Raw genomic sequence first — 23,384 nt, 5'->3', positions numbered from 1 at the left:
TTCCTGGCACTGCAGCTTATCTCCAGAGAATTTCCCAACACCCTGTAGCTGCAAATAGAACGCTTCTCCCATTCCTCTCGGGAGCAAACAAGAATTCCTCGTAGGAATATCTGTGTTATTTGTCTGTCTGAGGCGTGTGTTCGTGCAAAGCTCGTTTCAAACCAGGTAAGCAGCACACAGAGAGTTCCCCTCTTGAATTATTTCAAACCCGGAGGACCCAGTCTCTCCTTTTTGCAGGCAGAGCTCCATTCAGGGCACAGGAAACTCAGCACAAAGCCGTGCAGGAATCGTTCCACACCATTAGCATGAGCAATGCAGCTCAGGCAGCTGCAGCCTGGCCGGCTGCCCCGGGAGCCAGCCCCGGGAATGGGGCTGGAGCTGAACGGGCAGGAGGGGGGGAAGCTGTGAGCAGGGGGAGCCCAGGGTGGGGCAGCACCCCCAGACCGAGCCTGGCCCGGGCAAGGGGCGCTGGGGCTCGGCAGGAACCCAGAGCTGCTCTTGGCTTTTCATGGGAGAGGCACACACCAGGTGCCCAGGTCCCCAAGTCCCCAGGTGGGTCCCCAAGTCCCCAGGTAGGTCCTCAGGTAGGTCCCCAGGTGCCCAGGTAGGTCCCCAAGTCCCCAGGTAGGTCCCCAGGTGGGTCCCCAAGTCCCCAGGGAGGTCCCCAGGTCCCCAGGTGGGTCCCCAAGTCCCCAGATAGGTCCCCAGGTGGGTCCCCAAGTCCCCAGGTAGGTCCCCAAGTCCCCAGGTAGATGCCCAGGTGGGTCCCCAAGTCCCCAGGTAGGTCCCCAGGTGCCCAGCTAGGTCCCCAAGTCCCCAGGTGGGTCCCCAGGTGCCCAGCACTCCTGTCTGGTGGCCCTGGCCATCTGTGCTGCCCTGCAGAAGCCCAACAAGCCCCATCTCATTGTCAGGAGAGTAAACTGTGAAAATCAAGGCTTTTTAATTAGAGGCACATTTGGAGCCTTCTGGAGGCCATCTGGCCAGGAGAGCAGGGAGAGGGCACAGCAGGGAGGGCCAGGGAGGCTGGGCAGGAGCAGCTCCTGTTAAACCCAGAGCTGGATCCTGGAGCAGCTCCCGTTAAACCCAGAGCTGGATCCTGGAGCAGCTCCCATCTAACCCAGAGCTGGATCCTGGAGCAGCTCCTGTTAAACCCAGAGCTGGATCCTGGAGCAGCTCCCGTTAAACCCAGAGCTGGATCCTGGAGCAGCTCCCATTGAACCCAGAGCTGGATCCTGGAGCAGCTCCTGTTAAACCCAGAGCTGGATCCTGGAGCAGCTCCTGTTAAACCCAGAGCTGGATCCTGGGGCAGCTCCTGCTAAACCCAGAGCTGGATCCTGGAGCAGCTCCCATTGAACCCAGAGCTGGATCCTGGAGCAGCTCCTGTTAAACCCAGAGCTGGATCCTGGAGCAGCTCCCATTGAACCCAGAGCTGGATTCTCTGTGTCCCCAGGGCAGACCCAGCCCTGCCCCGTCCCTGCTGGGCTCTGGATGTGCCTGAGCCAGGCCTGGCTGAGCTGAGCTGACATTTCCAGCCCCCACTGCCCAGGGAGGTTCATGGGGAGCCTGTCCCTGTCCTCACTGCCCCGTGTTTGGGATCAGCCCCCGTCCCCTGCAGAGCACAGCCAGGGCTGTCAGACACTGCCCCTGCACTAATTAACTGCGTTTCATACTCAATAATAAAGAACAATTTCGTGGCAGTTCATGAAGGAAAAAAGAGGAGCAAAAGCCATTATAATTTCAGGAAAAGTCCCTGGAGAAGTGAAATGGTAATTCACAAACCCAGCTCGGATCTATTAGCAGATCCTACTCTGAAGACTAAATTAGGGAGGATGTCTGGCTTGGGTGATATTCTTTCTTATTTGAATGTCTATAAATAATATTTATTAAATATTTTTTTCTCTTAAGAACTTTGAGACCCAGCTACATTTTCTCACTATTTCCAAGGGTTTGAAGCCTAGACCACACTGGATTTGTCACTGCAAACACCCTGGAAAATCCTATTTTAATGCAAAACATCCTTTGAAGATAACTTAGCAGGCAGAGAGAATTCCAAACCGTGTTGGGCATGTGGTCAGCTGTCCATGCAAAGTGCCCTGGTGGGGATCTGATGCTTTGGAAAAGGAACAAATTCAGGATCCCCCATCCCCTGTGTCCTCAGGTGCTCTGTCCCTGGGCTCAGGGGGTGGCAGCAGCTCTGTCCCTCCCCAGGGAGGTGTCCTGGGCACTTTTGGGTGGGAAGGGAACAAGTGGGAGGCAGCTGGGCCAGGAGCTGCCCTTGCTGTGGGAGCAGGACAATGGGAGCTGCAGTGTCCCTGGAGCAGGGCCAGCCTGGGCAGCAGCTGGGCTGGGCACTCGGGGCAGCTGCTGCAGCTCGGGGCCAAAGAGCTGCTCCCCCAGAAAAAAATCCTGGAGAGGCCCCAGGGATGGGGGAGCAGCCCCAGGGATGGGGGAGCAGCCCCAGGGATCGAGGAGCAGCCCCAGGGATGGGGGAGCAGCCCCAGGGATGGGGGAGCAGCCCCAGGGATGGGGGAGCAGCCCCAGGGATCGGGGAGCAGCCCCAGGGACAGGGGAGCAGCCCCAGGGATCGGGGGAGCAGCCCCAGGGATCGGGGGAGCAGCCCCAGGGACGGGGGAGCAGCCCCAGGGATGGGGGAGCAGCCCCAGGGATGGGGGAGCAGCCCCAGACAGGGCTGGGCTGGGGACAGGGACAGGAGGGACCCGGGGCTGGGCAGGGGGGACTGGGCTGGAGGAAATGGGGATCCCTGGGAATGGGGGAATCACTGGGAATGGGGGGAATCCCTGGGAATGGGGGGGGGGATCCTTGTGATCCCTGGGAATTGGGGGGAATCCCTGGGAATTGGGGGGAATCCCTGGGAATAGGGGGGATCCCTGGGAATTGGGGAAATCCCTGGGAATGGGGGGATCACTGGGAATTGGGGAAATCCCTGGGAATTGGGGGGATCCCTGGGAATTGGAGAAATCACTGGGAATGGGGAAATCCTTGGGAATGGCGGGGGGATTCCTGGGAATGGGGGACTGAGGCTGCTGCAGGAAAAGCTCTTCCTCTCTCTGCAGAACTCTTTGCTGACCCTCTGGAAAGCAGCAGGGAGGTGACAAACAGGATGAAGGGCTGATAAAGAGGAGGAAAACAAAACGCTTTAGAAGCAGCTTTTGGGCATTCCGAGCAGCCAGGAAGGGGGAGCAGCAGCCCTGGAGCCACGGGAGGGAACAAAAACGAGCTCAGGTCCTGCAGAGGGCTGAGCTGGGGCTGCCCCGCTCCTCTCCTTGTATGGGCACAGCCAGCGCCTGCCTTGTGCCTATATTTAATGTGCAAAAAAAGAATTCTGCTCCACGCCTCTGCCTCACCGGCCTCTCTGCCCCGGGAAGTTCAGCAGGAACAGAGCTGTGCGTTTCAAACAATAATCCCCTGCTGGCACACGAACCCTTCCTGAACTGGGAACAGGTTTGGGAGCACAGCCCTGGGCACACAGAGCACCTGGCCAGGTCCTGGCAGTGCCATCAGCACATCGCTGCTCCTGGGGCTCCTGGGCTGTGCCAGGACCCCCTGGCCCTGTCCCTGTCCCACCCCTGTCCCTGTCCCATCCCTGTCCCTGTCCTTGTCCCATCCCTGTCCTTGTCCCATCCCTGTCCCTGTCCCATCCCTGTCCCATCCCTGTCCCTGTCCCTGTCCCATCCCTGTCCCCTCCCCGGGCCAGGCACAGGCTGCCTCTGGGGCTCTTCTTCGGCACCTTCTCCCCCAAACCTTTGTCCATCTGCTGGGGGAGGATGGATGGGTGAGGAGGAGGATGGATGGGTGAGGAGGAGGAGGATGAGGATGGGTGAGGAGGAGGAGGATGGGTGAGGAGGAGGAGGATGGATGGGTGAGGAGGAGGATGGATGGGTGAGGAGGAGGAGGATGGATGGGTGAGGAGGAGGAGGATGGATGGGTGAGGAGGAGGATGGATGGGTGAGGAGGAGGAGGATGGATGGGTGAGGAGGAGGAGGATGGATGGGTGAGGAGGAGGAGGATGGATGGGTGAGGAGGAGGATGAGGATGGGTGAGGAGGAGGATGGATGGGTGAGGAGGAGGAGGATGGATGGGTGAGGAGGAGGAGGATGGATGGGTGAGGAGGAGGAGGATGGATGGGTGAGGAGGATGGATGGGTGAGGAGGAGGAGGAGGATGGGTGAGGAGGATGGATGGGTGAGGAGGAGGAGGATGGGTGGGTGAGGAGGAGGAGGATGGGTGGGTGAGGAGGAGGAGGATGGATGGGTGAGGAGGAGGAGGATGGATGGGTGAGGAGGAGGATGGATGGGTGAGGAGGAGGATGGATGGGTGGGTGAGGAGGCTGAAGGAGCCCTGAGGCTCTGGGCTGTGCCCCTGGAGCAGGGCTGGCACCTCAGCAGGGAGCTCTGCTGTGATCACAACCTCTCCTTGAATGGAAACTCCCCTGGCTGCTCCCCAGCCCGCCTGATCCCAGCTGGGAGCAGCCAGAGAAATGCCCAGAGTGAGAGAGCAGAGCCAGGGTGTCCCCAGGGGAGACCAGACCGATCCCACTTTATTATTGGAAACTCTCACAGAGTCGGACACTGAAGAACTCGGTTCTGTCCAGGTTTGTACAACAGCAACAGGGAACACAACAAGAAATGGGGACTGAACTTTGCACCTGGTGAAAATCCAACAATAAACTCCAGCAGTGCTGGACCTGGAGTGATCCACAGGGACCAGGGGAGGGGAGAGGAGCAAACCCACCGAGACCCCCGGGTCACAGAGCCCTGAAAGGAGCCTTGTGTGCCCTGCTTTGACTGGGAGGGGAGGGAGAGATGCTGGGAGAGCACCAGGGATGCAGCTCAAGGGGAAACCCCCAAAGGTGGGGGATTGCCCCCACTCAGGGATTGTTCAAGTCTCATAAATTCAAACATTTCTTCCCATTTAAATAACAAGTGCTTCAGGTACAAGGCTTGGGATGCCTGGTTTGTAACTCAGGTTCAAGTGCACACGAGCAGGAATAGATTTTTTTAACAAAACTATAGATATATGTATATTTGCACACTCACACACACTCATGCACGCCGTGGGCTTTGTGCTGCAGCTGCTGAGCTGCAGATGATGGGATGGGCCTGGCAGCAGCACCTGTGGCACCTCTCCCCCTAAAGCTGCTAAGGATTCAGATTATTTCTGCCACAACCAGTCCCCAGAGGTGTCCCCAGGTGGGGCTGCAGCTCAGGCAGCCCCTGGAGCCATGGTTCTCCAGAACCTTCCATGTGCAGCGAGGGAAGGCTGCAGGATGCTCTGCAGGACTCCTCTGTCCCCGTGGGAGCTCAGGAGGGTCTGAGCTCAGCTCCTGCCGGGTGTGGAGTGCAGAGCAGGGCTCAGACCCACACGGCCGTGTTGATGTCAAACCCTGCCTGCCCGAAGTCCCTGGTGCCGGCTCTGGGGCGCTCCCCGCGGCTCTCTGCCCTGGGACCCCTCTCTGCTTTGCTGGCACGGCTCTGCAGGGGCAGGTAAAACGTCCCCTTGAGCTTGCTGATCTTTTTGGGCCTCTTGGAGATGTGCTTGTCCTCGGGGGGAAGCCAGCAGGGCTTCTCCTTGAGCAGCCGCTCCCGGTCCGGCCGCACGCTCCTCAGGAACTTCTTGAAGATGTTGGCGGTGAGGGAGAACTTCCTGCACAGCTCCTGGGACCTGCTGGAGGACAGGGCCTCGCTCCTGTCCCCCTTCTTGTCCAGCTCGGGCAGGTCCAGCCAGTTCCCCACCAGGTCTGCAAAGACGTTGTCCCCCAGCACCAGCGGCTGCCGGTTCCTGCTCTGGGACATCAGGGATGATGTCCAGTCGTGGCCATCGTCACAGCCCGGGCACTCCTGGCACAGCAGCCACCCCCCAGCCGTGCCCTGGCTGCCGGCCTGCAGCGCCCAGGGCTGGCTGTGCTCCTCTGCGCTGGGGACAGGGACAGCTCCTGCAGGGGGACACGAGCCCGGCCCGGCGGCTGCAGGGCACCCGGCGTGTGCCAGGGCACTGCCACGGGGCAGGGCGGGCGGCCAGGGCATGGGGCAGCGTCCCTGAGCCTCCCCTGGGTGTGCCCTGTCCATGTGTCCTGTGTCCATCTGTCCCCTGTCCGTGTGTCCCCTGTCCAGCACTGTGTCCATGCTGTGTCCCTTGTCCATGCATCCCCTGTCTGTGTGTCCTGTGTCCAGCACTGTGTCCATGCTGTGTCCCAAGTCCATGTGTCCCCTGTCCGTGTGTCCCTTGTCCGTGTGTCCCCTGTCCATGTGTCCCCTGTCCAGCACTGTGTCCATGTGTCCCCTGTCCGTGTGTCCCCTGTCCAGCACTGTGTCCGTGTGTCCCCTGTCCGTGTGTCCCATGTCCGTGTGTCCCCTGTCCATGTGTCCCCTGTCCGTGTGTCCCATGTCCGTGTGTCCCCTATCCGGCACTGTGTCCGTGTGTCCTGTGTCCGTGTGTCCCGTGTCCGTGTGTCCCCTGTCCGTGTGTCCCCTGTCTGGCACTGTGTCCGTGTGTCCCGTGTCCGTGTGTCCCCTGTCCGTGTGTCCCCTGTCTGGCACTGTGTCCGTGTGTCCCGTGTCCGTGTGTCCCCTGTCCGTGTGTCCCCTGTCCATGTGTCCCCTGTCCGTGTGTCCCGTGTCCGTGTGTCCCCTGTCCAGCACTGTGTCCGTGTGTCCCCTGTCCGTGTGTCCCCTGTCCGTGTGTCCCGTGTCCGTGTGTCCCCTGCACCGCCGCTGCTCCGGGGGGCTGCGCTGCCCGGCCAGGTCCAGCTGCTCCAGGGCCGTCTGCAGCTGCAGCAGCTTCAGCTCCTGCAGGGCGCCCATCATGGAGTTCATCTGCTGCTGCAGCCCGTCCCCCACCTCCTTCATGGACAGCTGCGGGGACAAACAGGGGTCAGGGGTCAGCATCCCCAGGACAGGGGTCAGCATCCCCAGGACAGGGGTCAGCATCCCCAGGACAGGGGTCAGCGTCCCCAGGACAAGACAGGGGTCAGGGCAGGGGGTCAGGGTAGGACAGGGGTCAGTGACACTGTCCCAGGGCAGGACAGGGGGTCAGTGTCAGTGTCCCCAGGACAGGGGTCAGTGACACTGTCCCAGGGTAGGACAGGGGGTCAGTGTCAGTGTCCCAGGACAGGGGTCAGTGTCCCCAGGACAGGACAGGGGTCAGGGGTCAGTGTCCCAGGACAGGGGTCAGTGTCCCCAGGACAGGACAGGGGTCAGTGTCACTGTCCCAGGGTAGGACAGGGGGTCAGTGTCACTGTCCCAGGACAGGACAGCAGCACCAGGGGCAGCCCAGCAGGGCTCACTGGGCCGTCCCCTCCATGCTGACCCCTCTGTGCTGACCCCTCTGTGCTGACCCCTCCATGCTGACCCCTCTGTGCTGACCCCTCTGTGCTGACCCCTCTGTGCTGACCCCTCTGTGCTGACCTATCCTTGCTGTCCCCTCCGTGCTGACCCCTCCGTGCTGACCCCTCCGTGCTGACCCCTCCGTGCTGACCCCTCTGTGCTGACCCCTCTGTGCTGACCCCTCCGTGCTGTCCCCTCCATGCTGACCCCTCTGTGCTGACCCCCCCACCTCACTGCATCCACCTCAGCCAGCAGCACTCTGAGTTTCTTTACAGTTTTCTAGGATTTTTCTAAGAGGAGCTGACAGAAGTGGATTGTTTGACCTGACAACACAAATAAAGAGTCTGAGTTTCCATCAATTGCTTGGCAGAAGCCCAAGGTGTAGAATTATGAATGGTTTTGGTTGCTGCCACCTTTAGAATATTCTCATGCTTTTGAGTCCTTTGTGCCCTGTCACCAGCTGAAATCAGGAGCCAGAACAGAGCCTTGCTGCTTTACCTGAAGTGCTCAAGTAGATTAAAAATAAACCCCAGGAAGAATTAAGTTGTTACCCCATAACACATCTTCAGCTCAGAGCTGGCACAACCAAACACATTTCACTGCACTGGACATTTTGCACAGAACACCAACAGCTCTAGGATGACTTACATTCAACCAGGAATTCCTTGATTCCCAGCCCAGCACCTTCAGCACCAGTTCTGCTTCATCCCTGAACCTCACCACAAAGACTGAACTTCCTACACCAGGCTTAAAATAAAGCAAGTAATTCTGCAGAGCTTCCAGCTCCCCCTTCCCTGTGTCCTGCAGGATCTGGATCAGGTTCCCAAGCAGCCCCCGAGGGCTCCCCTCGCCAGCAGCTGCCCCTGCTCTATTTTAGCAGGAGGGGAGGCACAGAGGGGCTGCCAGGGCCGGGCTGGGCTGGGCTCTCTGCCCTGGGGGGTTTGCAGCAGAGATTTCCCAGCCCAGGGAAGCTCAGCCTACGCTGCCACCTGCAATGCTCATCACCACCTCTTGTACAGCACAGATCTCGAGATCAGAGTGAAAAAAGCCAGCTTTTTATTTTTTCCTTATGTTCAGCTTTACATTACCAAGCTTTATTTTCTGCATCTCCTTCATCTGAACTGAGCTGGTTCAATTTCTTGCTCTATTTCCATCTCTGAGCATTGAGAAGGAGCAGCCACCAGGAACCTGTGACAACCCAGCTCTAAATAGAAACTGCTCAACCACAAAGTGTCTGACCACAAACCCCCATTTCAAACCCCAGAACCTAAAACTAAACTCACCAGCAGCTTACCATCATTTTCCAGAGCTTTCCTCTCAAGAAACTCGTTTGTCACCCGGAGTGAGCACGCAGCTACAGAAAATCTCTGCTCAGCTTCCTGAATCACCACGCAGAGCCTGCAGCTATGGCACTGCTGAACACCAGCAAATAAACTCCTGCTGCAAATTATGTCCCAATTCCAGCGCCTGCACAAGTGCAAATGTCCCAGTTCCAGCATCTGCACAAGTGCAAACACTGTCCCAGCTGCAGCCTCAGACAGAACTGCCACCTCACCTCTCAGATCTGCTGCCACACTGCTCCTCCCAGCCCTTCTTGCCTCATTAACGGCAGTCTGCTTTATCTGGGCTTTGGGAAAAGCTGGATTTGGAGGAGCTTGGCCCCTCATTGGCCACTTCCCACCAAATCCCCCCGTGCAGAAATTGCACCCTGGGGAGCGCAGGGTCCTGCCCTGGGCTGGGATCAGCCTGGGCTGGGATCATAACCTGGGCTGGGATCATAACCTGGGCTGGGATCACACCCTGGGCACCTGTCCTGGGCTGGGATCACAACCTGGGCTGGGATCATAACCTGGGCTGGGATCACAACCTGGGCTGGGATCACACCCTGGGCACCTGTCCTGGGCTGGGATCACAACCTGGGCTGGGATCATAACCTGGGCTGGGATCACACCCTGGGCTGGGATCACACCCTGGGCACCTGTCCTGGGCTGGGATCACAACCTGGGCTGGGATCACAACCTGGGCTGGGATCATAACCTGGGCTGGGATCACAACCTGGGCTGGGATCACACCCTGGGCACCTGTCCTGGGCTGGGATCACAACCTGGGCTGGGATCATAACCTGGGCTGGGATCATAACCTGGGCTGGGATTAGCCTGGGCTGGGATCACACCCTGGGCTGGGATCATAACCTGGGCTGGGATCACAACCTGGGTACCTGTCCTCTCCTGGGATCACAACCTGGGCTGGGATCACACCCTGGGCTGGGATCATAACCTGGGCTGGGATCATAACCTGGGCTGGGATCACAACCTGGACACCTGTCCTGTCCTGGGATCACAGCCTGGGCACCTGTCCTGTCCCCAGGCCTCACTGAGCTGCCCAGGATGGGACTTTAACCCTTCCCTGGCAGGGCTGGCAGCGCTCACTCCTCACAGCAGAGCCCGGCAGGACCAGAGCTGAGCACAAAGGAGCTGGGGCTGCCAAAGCTGCAGCCAGTGCCAGCCTGGGGAGCCTGAAGGGCTGGGACAGCACAGGGGATGTTCTCTGTCCTCTGGGGATGGCTGAGGTGGGGCTGTGACCCCGCTGTCCCCCCTGGCAGGGTCAGTGCCACCCCAGGGTCCCTCTGGCAATGTGAATCCCACCAGCAGCAATTGAGTTTTCAACACCCTGAGACTTTAACTCTGCTGGCAAACACTGCTGCAATTTCGGGTTGTGCAAGTTAAAAACTGAAGCAAAGCAACCCCCTCTGCTTTATCTTTTGCTCCTCATGGTATCTGCTCAGACTTTTACTGAGCTGGAGAGCGAGGGAAGCCCAGCCCAAAGTGAAGTCACTGCCTGGTGACCAAACAGCCCGCGGGGCTTGGATTCCACCCACCTGCAATCCAGAGCATTCACCTTGGAAAGAAAGTTCTGGAGGGAAAAGGAACCTTCCCCAGTGTCCAACTGGCAGCCTCTCCTTCTTGAGATCTCAGCTCTCCCCAGCTCCTCTGAGAGCCCCAGAGAGCCCCAGGGATCCCCAAAGATCCCCAAAGATCCCCATGTGGAGCAGAGGGACCCTGACCCTGCTGGGGCCGTGCCCTGCGGCTGTGCAGGCTGGCTCAGGATGCCCTAGAGCAAACCCAGGGCTGTGCAGGCTGGCTCAGGGATGCCCTAGAGCAAACCCCAGGGTTGTGCAGGCTGGCTCAGGATGCCCTGGAGCAAACCCCAGGACTGTGCAGGCTGGCTCAGATCTCTGGAGCAAACCCCAGGGCTGTGCAGGCTGGCTCAGGATGCTCTGGAGCAAACCCCAGGGCTGTGCAGGCTGGCTCAGGATGCCCTGGAGCAAACCCCAGGGCTGCAGGCTGGCTCAGGATGCCCTGGAGCAAACCCCAGGGCTGTGCAGGCTGGCTCAGGATGCCCTAGAGCAAACCCCAGGGCTGTGCAGGCTGGTTCAGCTCTCTGGAGCAAACCCCAGGGCTGTGCAGGCTGGCTCAGATCTCTGGAGCAAACCCCAGGGCTGTGCAGGCTGGCTCAGGATGCTCTGGAGCAAACCCCAGGGCTGTGCAGGCTGGCTCAGGATGCCCTAGAGCAAACCCCAGGGCTGTGCAGGCTGGCTCAGGATGCCCTAGAGCAAACCCAGGGCTGTGCAGGCTGGCTCAGGGATGCCCTAGAGCAAACCCCAGGGCTGTGCAGGCTGGCTCAGGGTGCTCTGGAGCAAACCCCAGGGCTGTGCAGGCTGGCTCAGATCTCTGGAGCAAACCCCAGGGCTGTGCAGGCTGGCTCAGGGTGCTCTGGAGCAAACCCCAGGGCTGTGCAGGCTGGCTCAGGGTGCTCTGGAGCAAACCCCAGGGCTGTGCAGGCTGGCTCAGATCTCTGGAGCAAACCCCAGGGCTGTGCAGGCTGGCTCAGGATGACCTGGAGCAAACCCCAGGGCTGTGCAGGCTGGCTCAGGATGACCTGGAGCAAACCCCAGGGCTGTGCAGGCTGGCTCAGATCTCTGGAGCAAACCCCAGGGCTGTGCAGGCTGGTTCAGATCTCTGGAGCAAACCCCAGGGCTGTGCAGGCTGATTCAGATGCTCTGGAGCAAACCCCAGGGCTGTGGGCTCAGTGGGGCTGCAGGGCAGAGCAGGGGCAGCGCTGCCAGACCCAGCCCTGCACACTCTGCCCCTCAACACAAGTGCTTATTTGGCTTCTCTGCTTCCAAAAAAAGCTCCCTTAGAGCCAAACCTATCTCTATAAACCAGGTAGAAATCAGATGCCTCAAACTGGATCTCATTGTTCTCAAAACTTTTGCAATCCCTAAAAATTGGCATGAAAAAAATTATGTCTAATTCTGCACAAGCCAACTCATGCCTTTTAAAGCAAGACAAGTACTCACAGGGCTGTGCTCCCCTCAGTGCCTGGGATGGGATGGGAGAGGCTCCTTCCTCCAGCACTGAGGAATTACCTGGCTCAGAGCTCCTGGGCAGGTGTGGGCCAGGCAGCTCTGCCCCAGTGCTGCTCCACAGCAAAGCTCATCCAAACCACTCACACCCTGAGCACTGAAAACCAAAGTGCAGAATTCAAAATTCCACTTTCAAACGATCATCAGGGAATGTCCAGCATGGGGGGAACACAAGAACTGCCAGAGCTCACACACAGAGTGGATTTTGCACTGCAAAGGCACATCCTGAGCAGCAAAGGCACCACTGCTCTGCAAGGGAGCCTCTCCCTCCCCAAAACAACCCAAACAAGAACCAAAGTGCTCCACAGAGCTGAAATCCGTGATCCAGCACTGACACAGCAGCAGAGCCTGTCCCAAGGAGCCTCCTCCAGCTCACTGCCATTTCATCAAACTCTGCCTCACATCCCCAGCCCAGGGAGATTTTCCCTCCCAGGTAAATCAGCTCTCCCCAGCCCTGCAGGTTCTGATGTTTTCCTGTTAACTCCTCCCTTCCCTGAGCTCTCAGCACCCATCCCCAGGGATCCAGAGCTGCATCCCCACACATCCCCTGCCCAGCAGAGCTTGGTGCTGCTGGTGGACAGGAAAAGCCCAGGAGAAGAGCCCTGAGTGTGTTTGTCACAGAGGAAGACAGATGTCCAGCTCTTAGGTAGAGAAATGCACAGGGAGGAAGTTATTGCTAAGAGCACAGGAAAGAACAAATGGCAAATAGTTCTTAATAATAGTTCTGATGGGCAACAGAGCCAGCACCAAACAATTGGTATTTAAAGCAGATGACATAATAGAGACTGAAATGATTTCAGAAGTGCTGAGCTGACCATATTGTGTCTGTGTTTTCCTTTGGGTCACTAACTGGATTAATCTCCTGCAGCAGTGGCTGGGCACAGCCTTGCACAGCTCACACAGAGCTGCCTCCAGCCCCACTGCCACCCTCCTCTGCCTCCCCTGGAGCATGCCAGGGCCCTGCAGCTCTCTTTCAGTCCTTGCATTTCATCACAGCCATTTCAGGTCTCTCTTTCAGCTCCCAGGGTATGTTAGGTGCACAAGAGGATGCTAAGGGTGAGCTCACAGTTCATCTGGAAGAGGAAGGATGCTGAAAGTGAACCAGAGACTCCCCCTCAGAACAATTTAAATAGATCCTAGGCAGATGTGAACATGAAACACCCATGAAAGGCTCCCATCACCCCATTATCCACCTTCCTTCCCTCTGCAAGGACATTGTTCTGTGCTTCCCAATCACTCCCTACGTTTAAAGGCAAATCAGAAAAATTAATTCTCCTCAGCCAGGATAAAAATGGGCCAAAAATAACTCCAATCTTCAGACCTTTACTCACAACCCAAGGGTAAGAGGGAGCACAGGCCTCGATGGCCACTGAAACGATGGCTCAGTGTCACTTCTCAGCCCAGTTTTCAGCTACCTGGCAATCTGCTCTTTAACACTCCTGGTTATGTGAAGCTGGGAGTCTGAAAAAATCCATCCTCATCTTTAGGTGCTCTGGAAATAACCCAGAGGACAAAGCCCATGCTGCCTTCCCTCCCCAGAGATCCCTGCAGGACATCTGCTGCCAAGTCACTCCTCTGCACCTTCCCCCAGAACAGCACGGGATGGGTCCTGTGACAGCACCCACCCACCCCTGTGGCCCTGCTCAGCAGCCCAGAGTGAGCCAGGGCGGGTTCTGCAGCAGCACAGAGCCCCAGAGCTGCTCCCAGGGACTGCAGACCCCCAGGATTGGGGCAGTGACTGCAGACCCCAGGGCTGGGGCAGTGCCTGCAGACCCCCAGGATTGGGGCAGTGCCTGCAGACCCCCAGGATTGGGGCAGTGAGTGCAGACCCCCAGGATTGGGGCAGTGACTGCAGACCCCCAGGGCTGGGGCAGTGCCTGCAGACCCCCAGGGCTGGGGCAGTGCCTGCAGACCCCCAGGATTGGGGCAGTGACTGCAGACCCCCAGAGCTGGGGCAGTGACTGCAGACCCCCAGAGCTGGGGCAGTGCCTGCAGACCCCCAGGATTGGGGCAGTGACTGCAGACCCTCAGTGCCTGCAGACCCCCAGGGCTGGGGCAGTGACTGCAGACCCCCAGGGCTGGGGCAGTGACTGCAGACCCTCAGTGACTGCAGACCCCCAGGATTGGGGCAGTGATTGCAGACCCCCAGGATTGGGGCAGTGCCTGCAGACCCCCAGGATTGGGGCAGTGCCTGCAGACCCCCAGGATTGGGGCAGTGCCTGCAGACCCCCAGGATTGGGGCAGTGCCTGCAGACCCCCAGGATTGGGGCAGTGAGTGCAGACCCCCAGGATTGGGGCAGTGACTGCAGACCCCCAGGATTGGGGCAGTGACTGCAGATCCCCAGAGCTGGGGCAGTGACTGCAGACCCCCAGGGCTGGGGCAGTGATTGCAGACCCCCAGTGATTGCAGACCCCCAGGATTGGGGCAGTGACTGCAGACCCCCAGGATTGGGGCAGTGAGTGCAGACCCTCAGTGACTGCAGACCCCCAGGATTGGGGCAGTGACTGCAGACCCTCAGTGCCCCCAGACTGCTCAGCACCAGAGCTGGGAAAACACAGCAGCTCCTCAGAGCCTGGCACAGCCACAGAACAGGACCCAGGGTGACACAAAGAGCAAAAATAATTGGCTGCGTTTCTCACTCGGACCCAATGTTCTATTCCTGCAGGATATTCATAGCAAGAAACATTGTCTAGCAGGACATAAATTAATGTAAGAAGGGAGTCAGACTCTATCAAACTCAGTAATTCGGTGCATTTATGACAAATGTGCAGAGAGAACATTAAAAGCTTAAGTCAGTGGTGACTTCAACACTTTTCCTCCCAGAAGGAAGCCCAGCTATGTCCTGGATTCACCTGAAACACCAAGCACAGCTGACGGGGCTGTGCCCCCCGTGTGCTGCAGCCTCAAAACCCAACGTGCCAGCCAGATCTGCCCATGGCCACCATCCCCAGGCAGAAAACAAACATTGATTCAACCTGCAGAGGAGCCCCAGCCCAGGGGATGCTGCTGCTGTGCTGGTGTGTGAGTGCAGGGGCAGTGAGCAGCATGGGCACGGCACAAAACCCCTCTGTGCCAACTCCTGCTCAATGTGATCCTCCTGGGACTCAGTGCCACCCCTCTGTGCCAACCCCTGCTCAATGTGATCCTCCTGGGACTCAGTGCCACCCCTCTGTGCCAACCCCTGCTCAATGTGATCCTCCTGGGACAATGCTCTGTGCCATCCCCTCACCACAACTCCTGCTCAGTCTGATCCTCCTGAGACTCTGTGCCATCCCCTCTGTGCCAACTCCTGCTCAGTCTGATCCTCCTGGGACAATGCTCTGTGCCACCCCTCTGTGCCAATTCCTGCTCAGTGTGATCCTCCTGAGACTCTGTGCCAGCCCCTCACCACAATTCCTGCTCAGTCTGATCCTCCTGGGACAATGCTCTGTGCCATCCCCTCTGTGCCAACTCCTGCCCAATCTGATCCTCCTGAGACAACGCTCCGTGCCCAGGCAGCGGGCACAGCTCTGCTGGGACTGGGGGAGCTCTGCTGTGCCTCAGGACGGCGTTTGCAGATTCCCATGCAGCCCCAAGGGCTTGGAGGATGGGGATTAATTGCATGAACGGCACATTCCCGAGCTCTGGGGCTCATTTCACAACTGCCACTGCAAGGACAGATGACAGCAGGGCAGAGGCACAGCTGATTCCATCAGCAGAGCCCAGAGCAGTGCTCCCACCAGCCCCAGTGTCCGTGAACCCAGGGGTCTGAAATATTTCCTGCCTGGGCTGGGGGGCAGAGAGCTGCCCAGGAAAGGCTCCTGGCCCTGGTGCCACCATGAATGGCTGTGTCAGCTGAGGCTCTCCTGGCTGCAGCATTTGCACGTGGAAGCTTCTGAATGAATTCCAATCAAAGGGACGGCACACATGCCAGAAACGATCAGCTTACAATGGAAAACACGCGGCTGGAGCAGGAGATCTCTCCCTCTCTGACTGAAAGGGGTCAGATTCATCCTGGGAGCCCTGGCACAGCTTTCCCAGAGGAAATGGGGAGAGCAGGGAAATGCCCAGACCTCGCTGCTCCCTGACTCGTGTGGCACAGCTGACACAGGGCCAGCAGCCCAAGCAATTAAACATGTCTTTAATAAACAAAGCAAGGGGAAGAAAAAACAGAGCTGGAATCCTCCTATCTCACACTGGTGGGGGATTGAGTTGCACTGGATGATAACCCTTCCTTGGGAACTGGGAGCTGGGCCAACATCCACTACCCTGTGACAAAACCCCCTCCTCAAAACTGGCCAGAATTCTGCTTTACCAAACCAGAGGCTGCTGGCACTGACACAAACTAAACTTCTGCTAATGGGCCCGTCTGTAACCTTGCTGTGTGCCGCTGAGCAGCCCCACAAAGCCTGGCTGCTCACAGAGGGAGCTCTGCAGAACCTCCCTGCACAGCTCTGGGCACAGCCCAGCTTGGAGTGCTCTGAACCCGGGGGATCCCAGGGCTGGACTCCCCTGTGCCCCTCTCAGCTGCCCACTGGCTGCAGTGCCAAAGCCACTGTCACCGTGCCTGCCCTGGCTCTGGTGCACCCACGGCTGGGCAGGGGCAGAGCAGCAGCTCCAGAGCCCAGCTCCAGCTCCAGAGCCCAGCTCCAGAGCCCAGCTCCAGAGCCCAGCTCCCAGCTCCCAGTCCCAGCTCCAGAGCCCAGCTCCAGCTCCAGCTCCCAGTCCCAGCTTCAGCTCCCAGTCCCAGCTCCAGCTCCAGCTCCCAGTCCCAGCTCCAGAGCCAAGCTCCAGCTCCAGCTCCCAGTCCCAGCTCCCAGTCCCAGCTCCCAGTCCCAGCTCCAGAGCCAAGCTCCAGCTCCCAGTCCCAGCTCCAGCTCCAGCTCCCAGTCCCACTCCCAGCTCCAGCTCCCAGTCCCATCTCCCAGTTCTCAGCTCCCAGTCCCAGCTTCAGCTCCCAGTCCCAGCTCCCAGTCCCAGTTCCCAGCTCCCAGTCCCAGCTCCAGCTCCCAGTCCCAGCTCCCAGTCCCAGTTCCAGTCCCAGTCCCAGCTCCAGTCCCAGTTCCAGTCCCAATCCCAGCTCCCAGTCCCAGTTCCCAGCTCCCAGTCCCAGCTCCCAGTCCCAGCTCCCAGTCCCAGTCCCAGTCCCAGCTCCCAGTCCCAGTCCCAGTTCCAGTCCCAATCCCAGCTCCCAGTCCCAGTTCCCAGCTCCCAGTCCCACCTCCCAGTCCCAGTTCCCAGCTCCAGTCCCAGCCCCAGTCCCAGCTCCCAGCTCCCAGCGCCCGAGCTGCAGACGGGCCCAGCTGTCCCCTGAGCTGCTCTGCACACAAACATTAATCTGTGCTCATTCCAGGCTGCAGGGACAGAACTGACTTTCCCAAGCTGTTGCTGCTCAGGACACACCGAGGGCTGTTCCAATTGCTCCTCTCCCAGCCAGCCTGCAGCTGGAGCAGCTGGAGGAGCTGACCCCGGCTCTGTCCCGCTCACAGCTGCTGGATCCCGGGAGAACCCGTGTGAAAGGAAGTCTGAAAGTCTGAGTAACAAAATCTGGGCGGTGGGAGGGGAACGAATGGTGGAAACCAAATGTATGGAGACCCAGGCTGCAGTCAGGCAAGTCACAGGGGACAACTGCCTGTTCCTTCCCAGCTCCTTCAGCCAAGCACTCACACAGCCTTATGCCAGGCTAAGCCATGGTTTATTAATATAAAAAAAACTGTCACATTACTACAATTGAAAAAAATCAATTCCTGCATTATAGCAAGGACTGAATAAAGCCAGAATTTTCTCATTTAAAATATGTTTTTTCCTGGCTTTCACATTATGTGAGGGATCTGCCTTTCTGTGAATATATTGACTCTTCAGAAGTTTTATTCTGCACCACAAACCAGGAATGTTTTGGACTCAGAGGTGCAATGTTTAGGCTCGTCTACAAAAATACTGCTCAGATAACAAAACTGATTTGGTTGGAAGACAAAACACTGATTTAGGAACCTTATTCCTAGGACGTTCTTCTGAAGTTATTCCTTCTCCCATCTCACTTCCTGACCCAGTCAGATTTTCAGTCACTCTCAGGTTACTCTGCAGATGTCCAGTTTGCAGTTTGTGTTTCATTCATCACACTCGCTGCACAGCACACCAGTGACTCCCATTTTCCTTTGTTTTAGTTTGTCTTTCACCTCCTGCGTTTGCTGGGGAAACACTGGGAACGCCAGCAGGTTAAATGTCACTGCTGCCACATTTATGGAGGGTGAAAGGCCACTGGCCCAGCCCGTGTTTCACAAGGCAGCGGAGCCTGGAGGAGCACGGGGCTCTGCAGGGCTGATCCTGCCAGGCACAGCTGGAACTGTGACCCAGGCACAGCTGGAATGGTGCCCTGAGCACAGCTGGAATGGTGCCCCGGGCACAGCTGGAACTGTGACCTGGGCACAGCTGGAATGGTGCCCTGGGCACAACTGGACCCTGCCCTGGGCACAGCCGGACCCTGCCCCAGGCACAGCTGGAACTGTGACCCAGGCACAGCTGGAATGGTGCCCTGGGCACAACTGGACCCTGCCCTGGGCACAGCCGGACCCTGCCCCAGGCACAGCTGGAACTGTGACCCAGGCACAGCTGGAATGGTGCCCTGAGCACAGCTGGACCCTGCCCTGGGCACAGCCGGACCCTGCCGTGGGCACAGCTGGAATTGTGACCTGAGCACAGCTGGAATTGTGACCTGGGCACAACTGGACCCTGCCCTGGGCACAGCCGGACCCTGCCGTGGGCACAGTTGGGATTGTGCTCTGGGCACAGCTGGAATGGTGCCCTGGCACAGCCGGACCCTGCCCCGGGCACAGCTGGAATGGTGCCCTGGGCACAACCGGACCCTGCTCCGGGCACAGCTGGATCCTGCCCCTGGCACAGCTGGAATGGTGCCCTGGGCACAGCTGGAATGGTGCCCTGGCACAGCCGGACCCTGCCCTGGGCACAGCCGGACCCTGCCCTGGCACAGCTGGACCCTGCCCTGGCACAGCCGGACCCTGCCCGCTCCGCAGGGACTCGCTGGGGTTACAGGAACGCTTCCTGCGATGCAGGCACTGCACAGAGCCCAGGGAGCACCAACCCAGCTGGAATCAGCCTCCTCTGAGCCCAGAGCGGGAGCTGCTCGCATTCAGAAACTTCCCCCAGCCGCTCCTGCTCTGCCTTGCCTTCCCCTTTTGTTCTCATTATCTATTTATCAGGATAACGCAGGCTCCGAGCCTGACCCACTGGAATCCTATTTTGGGAAGTATCAGTTCCTCCTCCCACGGCACCCCAGGCAGCCCCAGAGCCCAGCAGTGCCTGGGGGCTGCCGGACAAGCCCCAGCAAGCCCCGGCTCTGAGCCACCCCCCGAGCAGGAGAGCAGGAGGGCGAGAACACCGCTCCTTTCTGACAAAGCCTTTCCTATTCCAGAAGTGTTTTCACAGGGTACCGGAGGTGCCAGCGCGCTCCCTTCGCAGCCTTTTTGATTCCCAAAAGTTGTTCCCATCCATCTCTGTGCTGCTTCTCCGGTTCCTGACCGGCGCTGGCAGCCTGTCCCTAAAGCCCCGCACGGCCCCGCCGCGGGCTCACTCCCATGGACAGACGGACAGACAGACGGACAGACAGACAGACGGACAGGCAGACAGATGGACGGACAGACAGACAGACGGACGGACGGACGGACCCCGAGCGGCGGCGATGGGAGCGGCGGAACCGCGACCCAACCCCGGGAGCTGCCCCGACCCAACACCGGGAGCTGCCCCGACCCAACCCCGGGAACTGCCCCGCTCCCAGCGCCGAGCCCCGAGCCCGGAGCCGTCCCCGCCGCTGTCCCCGAGCCCCCCCGGCTGTCCCCGAGCCCCTCCGGCTGTCCCCGAGCCCCCCCCGGCTGTCCCCGAGCCCCCCGGCTGTCCCGACCCCGGCCCTTACCAGCTCCTGCCGCAGGCGCCGCAGGTGCTGCTCCATGGCCCGGCTCGGCACGGCCCCGCCGCGGGAGGGAGGGGACAGGAGGGGAGGGGAGAGGGGCTGTCCGGGGGCTGTCCGGGGGCTGTCCCGGGGCTGTCCCGGGGCTGTTCTGTGTCTATGTGGTGTCTGTGCGGTGTCTGTCCGGGGCAGGCACGGGCGCAGCCGGGCAGTGCGCTGGCGGTCCCGGCGGTGCTGGTGGCGGTCCCGGCGGTCCCGGCGGTGCTGGTGGCGGTCCCGGCGATGCTGGCGGTGCTGGTGGCGGTCCTGGCGATGCTGGCGGTGCTGGTGGCGGTCCCGGCGATGCTGGCGGTGCTGGTGACGGTCCCGGCGATGCTGGCGGTGCTGGTGGCGGTCCTGGCGATGCTGGCGGTGCTGGTGGCGGTCCCGGTGATGCTGGCGGTGCTGGTGGCGGTCCCGGTGATGCTGGCGGTGCTGGTGGCGGTCCCGGCGATGCTGGCAGTGCTGGCGGTGCTGGTGGCAGTCCCGGCGGTCCCGGCGATGCTGGCGGTGCTGGTGACGGTCCCGGCGATGCTGGCTGTGCTGGCGGCGGGGCCGCGTGTGCAGCAGCGGGGCGGGGGCAGCCGCATCCCCCCGCCCGGCCCCGGAGCCCGCAGCCCTGCTGGAGGCGGCGAGCGCTGCTGCCGAGCCAGCCCAGCTCCCTCCGGGCCAGCCCAGCTCGCCACGGACCGGCCCCGCTCCCCTCGAGCCAACCCAGCTCCTCCCGGGCTAGCCCAGCTCCCCCCGAGCTAGCCCAGCTCCCCCCGAGCTAGCCCAGCTCCCCCCGAGCTAGCCCAGCTCCTCCCGGGCTAGCCCAGCTCCCCCCGAGCTAGCCCAGCTCCCGGCAGAAGTTATTCGGTTATTTTAGCTTTATTTAGTTTGTCGTGCTCTGGGCTCTGCACGTCGCTCCGCAGACGCGGACCACCAAAAGCACGGATTAACCTACATGGCCTTAATCGGGAGAAATTGCAAAGCCACCCAGCTGCGGCGACACCGTTCGGTCCTCGCCCTGGGCTGGTGGTGGCCGGGGCTCGGGGAGCCCGCACCGGGGATGCGGCGGTGCCGGGACGGGGATGGGACAGGGATGGGACAGGGACAGGAACAGGGACACGGACACAGGGACAGCACAGGGACACAGGGACACAGGGACACAGGGACACAGAGACAGCACAGGGACACACGGACACACGGACACAGGGACACAGGGACACACGGACACACGGACACACGGACACAGGGACACAGGGACACAGGGACACGGGGACACAGGGACAGCACACACAGCTGCTGAAGTGCTTTAGCGCGTTTATTTTCTCAAGTTTCCCCTCCTGCAGCAGCACCTGCACAACTCCGGCGCTCGGGGGATGCGGGATCCCCTCAGACCGGGACTCTTTTATCTCACATCAACAACCCCTGATATTGCTTCTCACCACAGGACACCAAACAGATGGACAGGCGAGCAGGGAAAAACAACACAAACATTTCTGGATCATCAGACTTCATAACTGCGCTGGGTTTGAAAGGGTTTGAAGTTTTGAGTGTTTCTCACAAATAAATATTATTCTCATCTTATTTGCAAAATGTGTTGTTTAGATGATAAATGCTGAGTGCCCCGCAATAATTTAACAAGGTTTGTCTGAGCTGCTCTGCAATGCTAAAGAACTTGATAGGAGGAGAAATACTACTTTGTGCTTTCAGATTTGGGATTAAAAACATAATTACTTGATTTTTCCCCATAAATCTCATGAAGACTGGCTAAAATTTTTGCCTCTCCAGGTCATTATTTTTTGGAGGAAAACATTTTTTATAGAAGGTAATAAGATTTGGTTTGTTTGCTTGTTTGTTTATCGAAATCAGTTTCGGTGCTTTGGAAAGCTGACCTTTGTGTCGAAATCCAATTGAAATGGGAAATTTGTGATGTGCCCTTTCACATGTGTTTGGGAACCACTCCAGAGCTAAAGTTTATTGATCCTTCCAGCGTCTCGCTTATTATGGGTCAGAATTTCCTGTCTCTTCACTCATTTCAGGGTTCCCATTTCCCATCTGTTCAGCATGGGAACAGCATCTCTCTGCGAGGCTCTGTGGAACAGAGTAAGGATATTAATTTATTAAAGAAATGACCTTATCAAACAGCCAGTCACTTCCAGCAGGCTGTGCCATGATGTCAGCGGGTCCTTGCCGCTCTCAAGCCTTCCCTGCACTCCAAGCCAGCCCAGCCATGGTTTTCCCTGAAGTCTGGCAGGGTTTGCTGGCCAGCTGGCTGCTCCCCACGGGCTGGGCTGGGTGGGGATGTCCAGAGCCCATCCCAGCATATGGCAGCAGGGAAAGGCTGGAAGGCTGGACGGCCCCAGGTGGAGCCCAGGAGCTGGAATGGGCCTGGCTCGGGCAGTTCTGAGCACAGGGCATGAGCCAGGCCCCTGCAGTGTCCCACATGGGGGGACAGGGCCAGCTCAGCACCCGGGGTCTGCTCCCTGCACCACTCCTGATTTCAGGTCCCTGCAGTGTCACACACGGGGGGACAGGGCCAGCTCAGCACCCAGGGCTCTGCTCCCTGCACCACTCCTGATTTCAGGCCCCTGCAGTGTCACACACAGGGGGACAGGGCCAGCTCAGCACCCGGGCTCTGCTCCCTGCACCACTCCTGATTGCACTGACAGCAACAGGGACAGCAACACCCATGGCTCTGGGAAGGATCAAACTGAATTTACACCATGTTTTACCTTACACCACAATTTACCTTACACCACATTTTACCTTACACCATATTTTACATTACACCATATATTTACCTTATACCATATTTTACCTTACACCATGTTTTACCTTACTCCATGATTTATGTTATACCATGTTTTATTTTATCTTACACCTTGATGTACCTTACACCATGATTTACCTTACACCATATTTTACCTTGCACCATATTTTACCTTACACCATGATTTACCTTACACCATATTTTACCTTACACCATTATTTACCTTACACCACGTTTTACCTTACACCACATTTTGCCTTACATCATGTTTTACCTTACACCATGTTTTACCTTACACCATGTTTTTACCTTACATTATGTTTTACTTTACACCACGTTTTGCCTTACACCACGTTTTACCCTCAGCACATGCCAAGGATTCAGGAGCCCACCTGCACGTGTACAAGGCAAGTGGCAGATTCTGCAGGCTCCTGTGCTTCTTGCAAGGCACCAAACTCTGTGATCTTCTGGCAGATGAACAGGAAGAGTTTCTGGGCTCTGCTTGGCTTCTGCTAAGGACATCTTTTTGATCCATCTTCCAGCCTCTGGGGCTGCTCCTGTCCCAGGAGACTGATAAAGGAGCTCATGAGCACAGAAGAAAGAAAAGACCAGAATATTCATGTGCTCCAAACTCCTGGGAAGTTGCAAGGGGAGAGAAAAATCTGAAATATTTTCTCAGTAGGATTTCCTTACTAAGCAGCATTTTTCTCTTGCGTGTAGACAACTGGTTCAAAGCAGCACCGACACCTCATGCCAGGCCCTGCACTCCCGCTCGGTCGTGGTGCAAACCATGAGCAGATGGTGCAGTGCAGTGGAAAATCAGATCTCTGAGAAAACACAGAGCCAAGAATAAAACACCCTCCAGCAGAAAGCTACATGGTTTATTTCAGGATAAGAAGAAAAACTGAGATCCTTGGG

The 23,384-nt window shown here is 58.5% G+C and overlaps 1 protein-coding gene across 1 annotated transcript; it reads right to left on the bottom strand.

Moving 5' to 3' along the window:
* Positions 1 to 4,536: 4,536 nt before the first annotated feature.
* INKA2 (inka box actin regulator 2) lies at positions 4,537 to 19,758 on the bottom strand. The gene is made up of 3 exons (XM_033079942.1): positions 19,676 to 19,758; positions 6,653 to 6,871; positions 4,537 to 6,151 (listed from the first exon to the last, which is right to left on the bottom strand). The coding sequence occupies exons 1-3, from the start codon at positions 19,709 to 19,711 to the stop codon at positions 5,372 to 5,374; spliced, it is 1,035 nt and encodes a 344-aa protein (XP_032935833.1). The 5' UTR covers positions 19,712 to 19,758; the 3' UTR covers positions 4,537 to 5,371.
* Positions 19,759 to 23,384: the final 3,626 nt, after the last annotated feature.

The sequence above is a fragment of the Catharus ustulatus genome, chromosome 25 (genome assembly GCF_009819885.2).
Source record: "Catharus ustulatus isolate bCatUst1 chromosome 25, bCatUst1.pri.v2, whole genome shotgun sequence".
Classification (NCBI taxonomy): Eukaryota; Metazoa; Chordata; class Aves; order Passeriformes; family Turdidae; genus Catharus; species Catharus ustulatus.
Note: the sequence above shows the minus strand (reverse complement) of the source record. Positions and strands in the feature narration are given on the sequence as shown.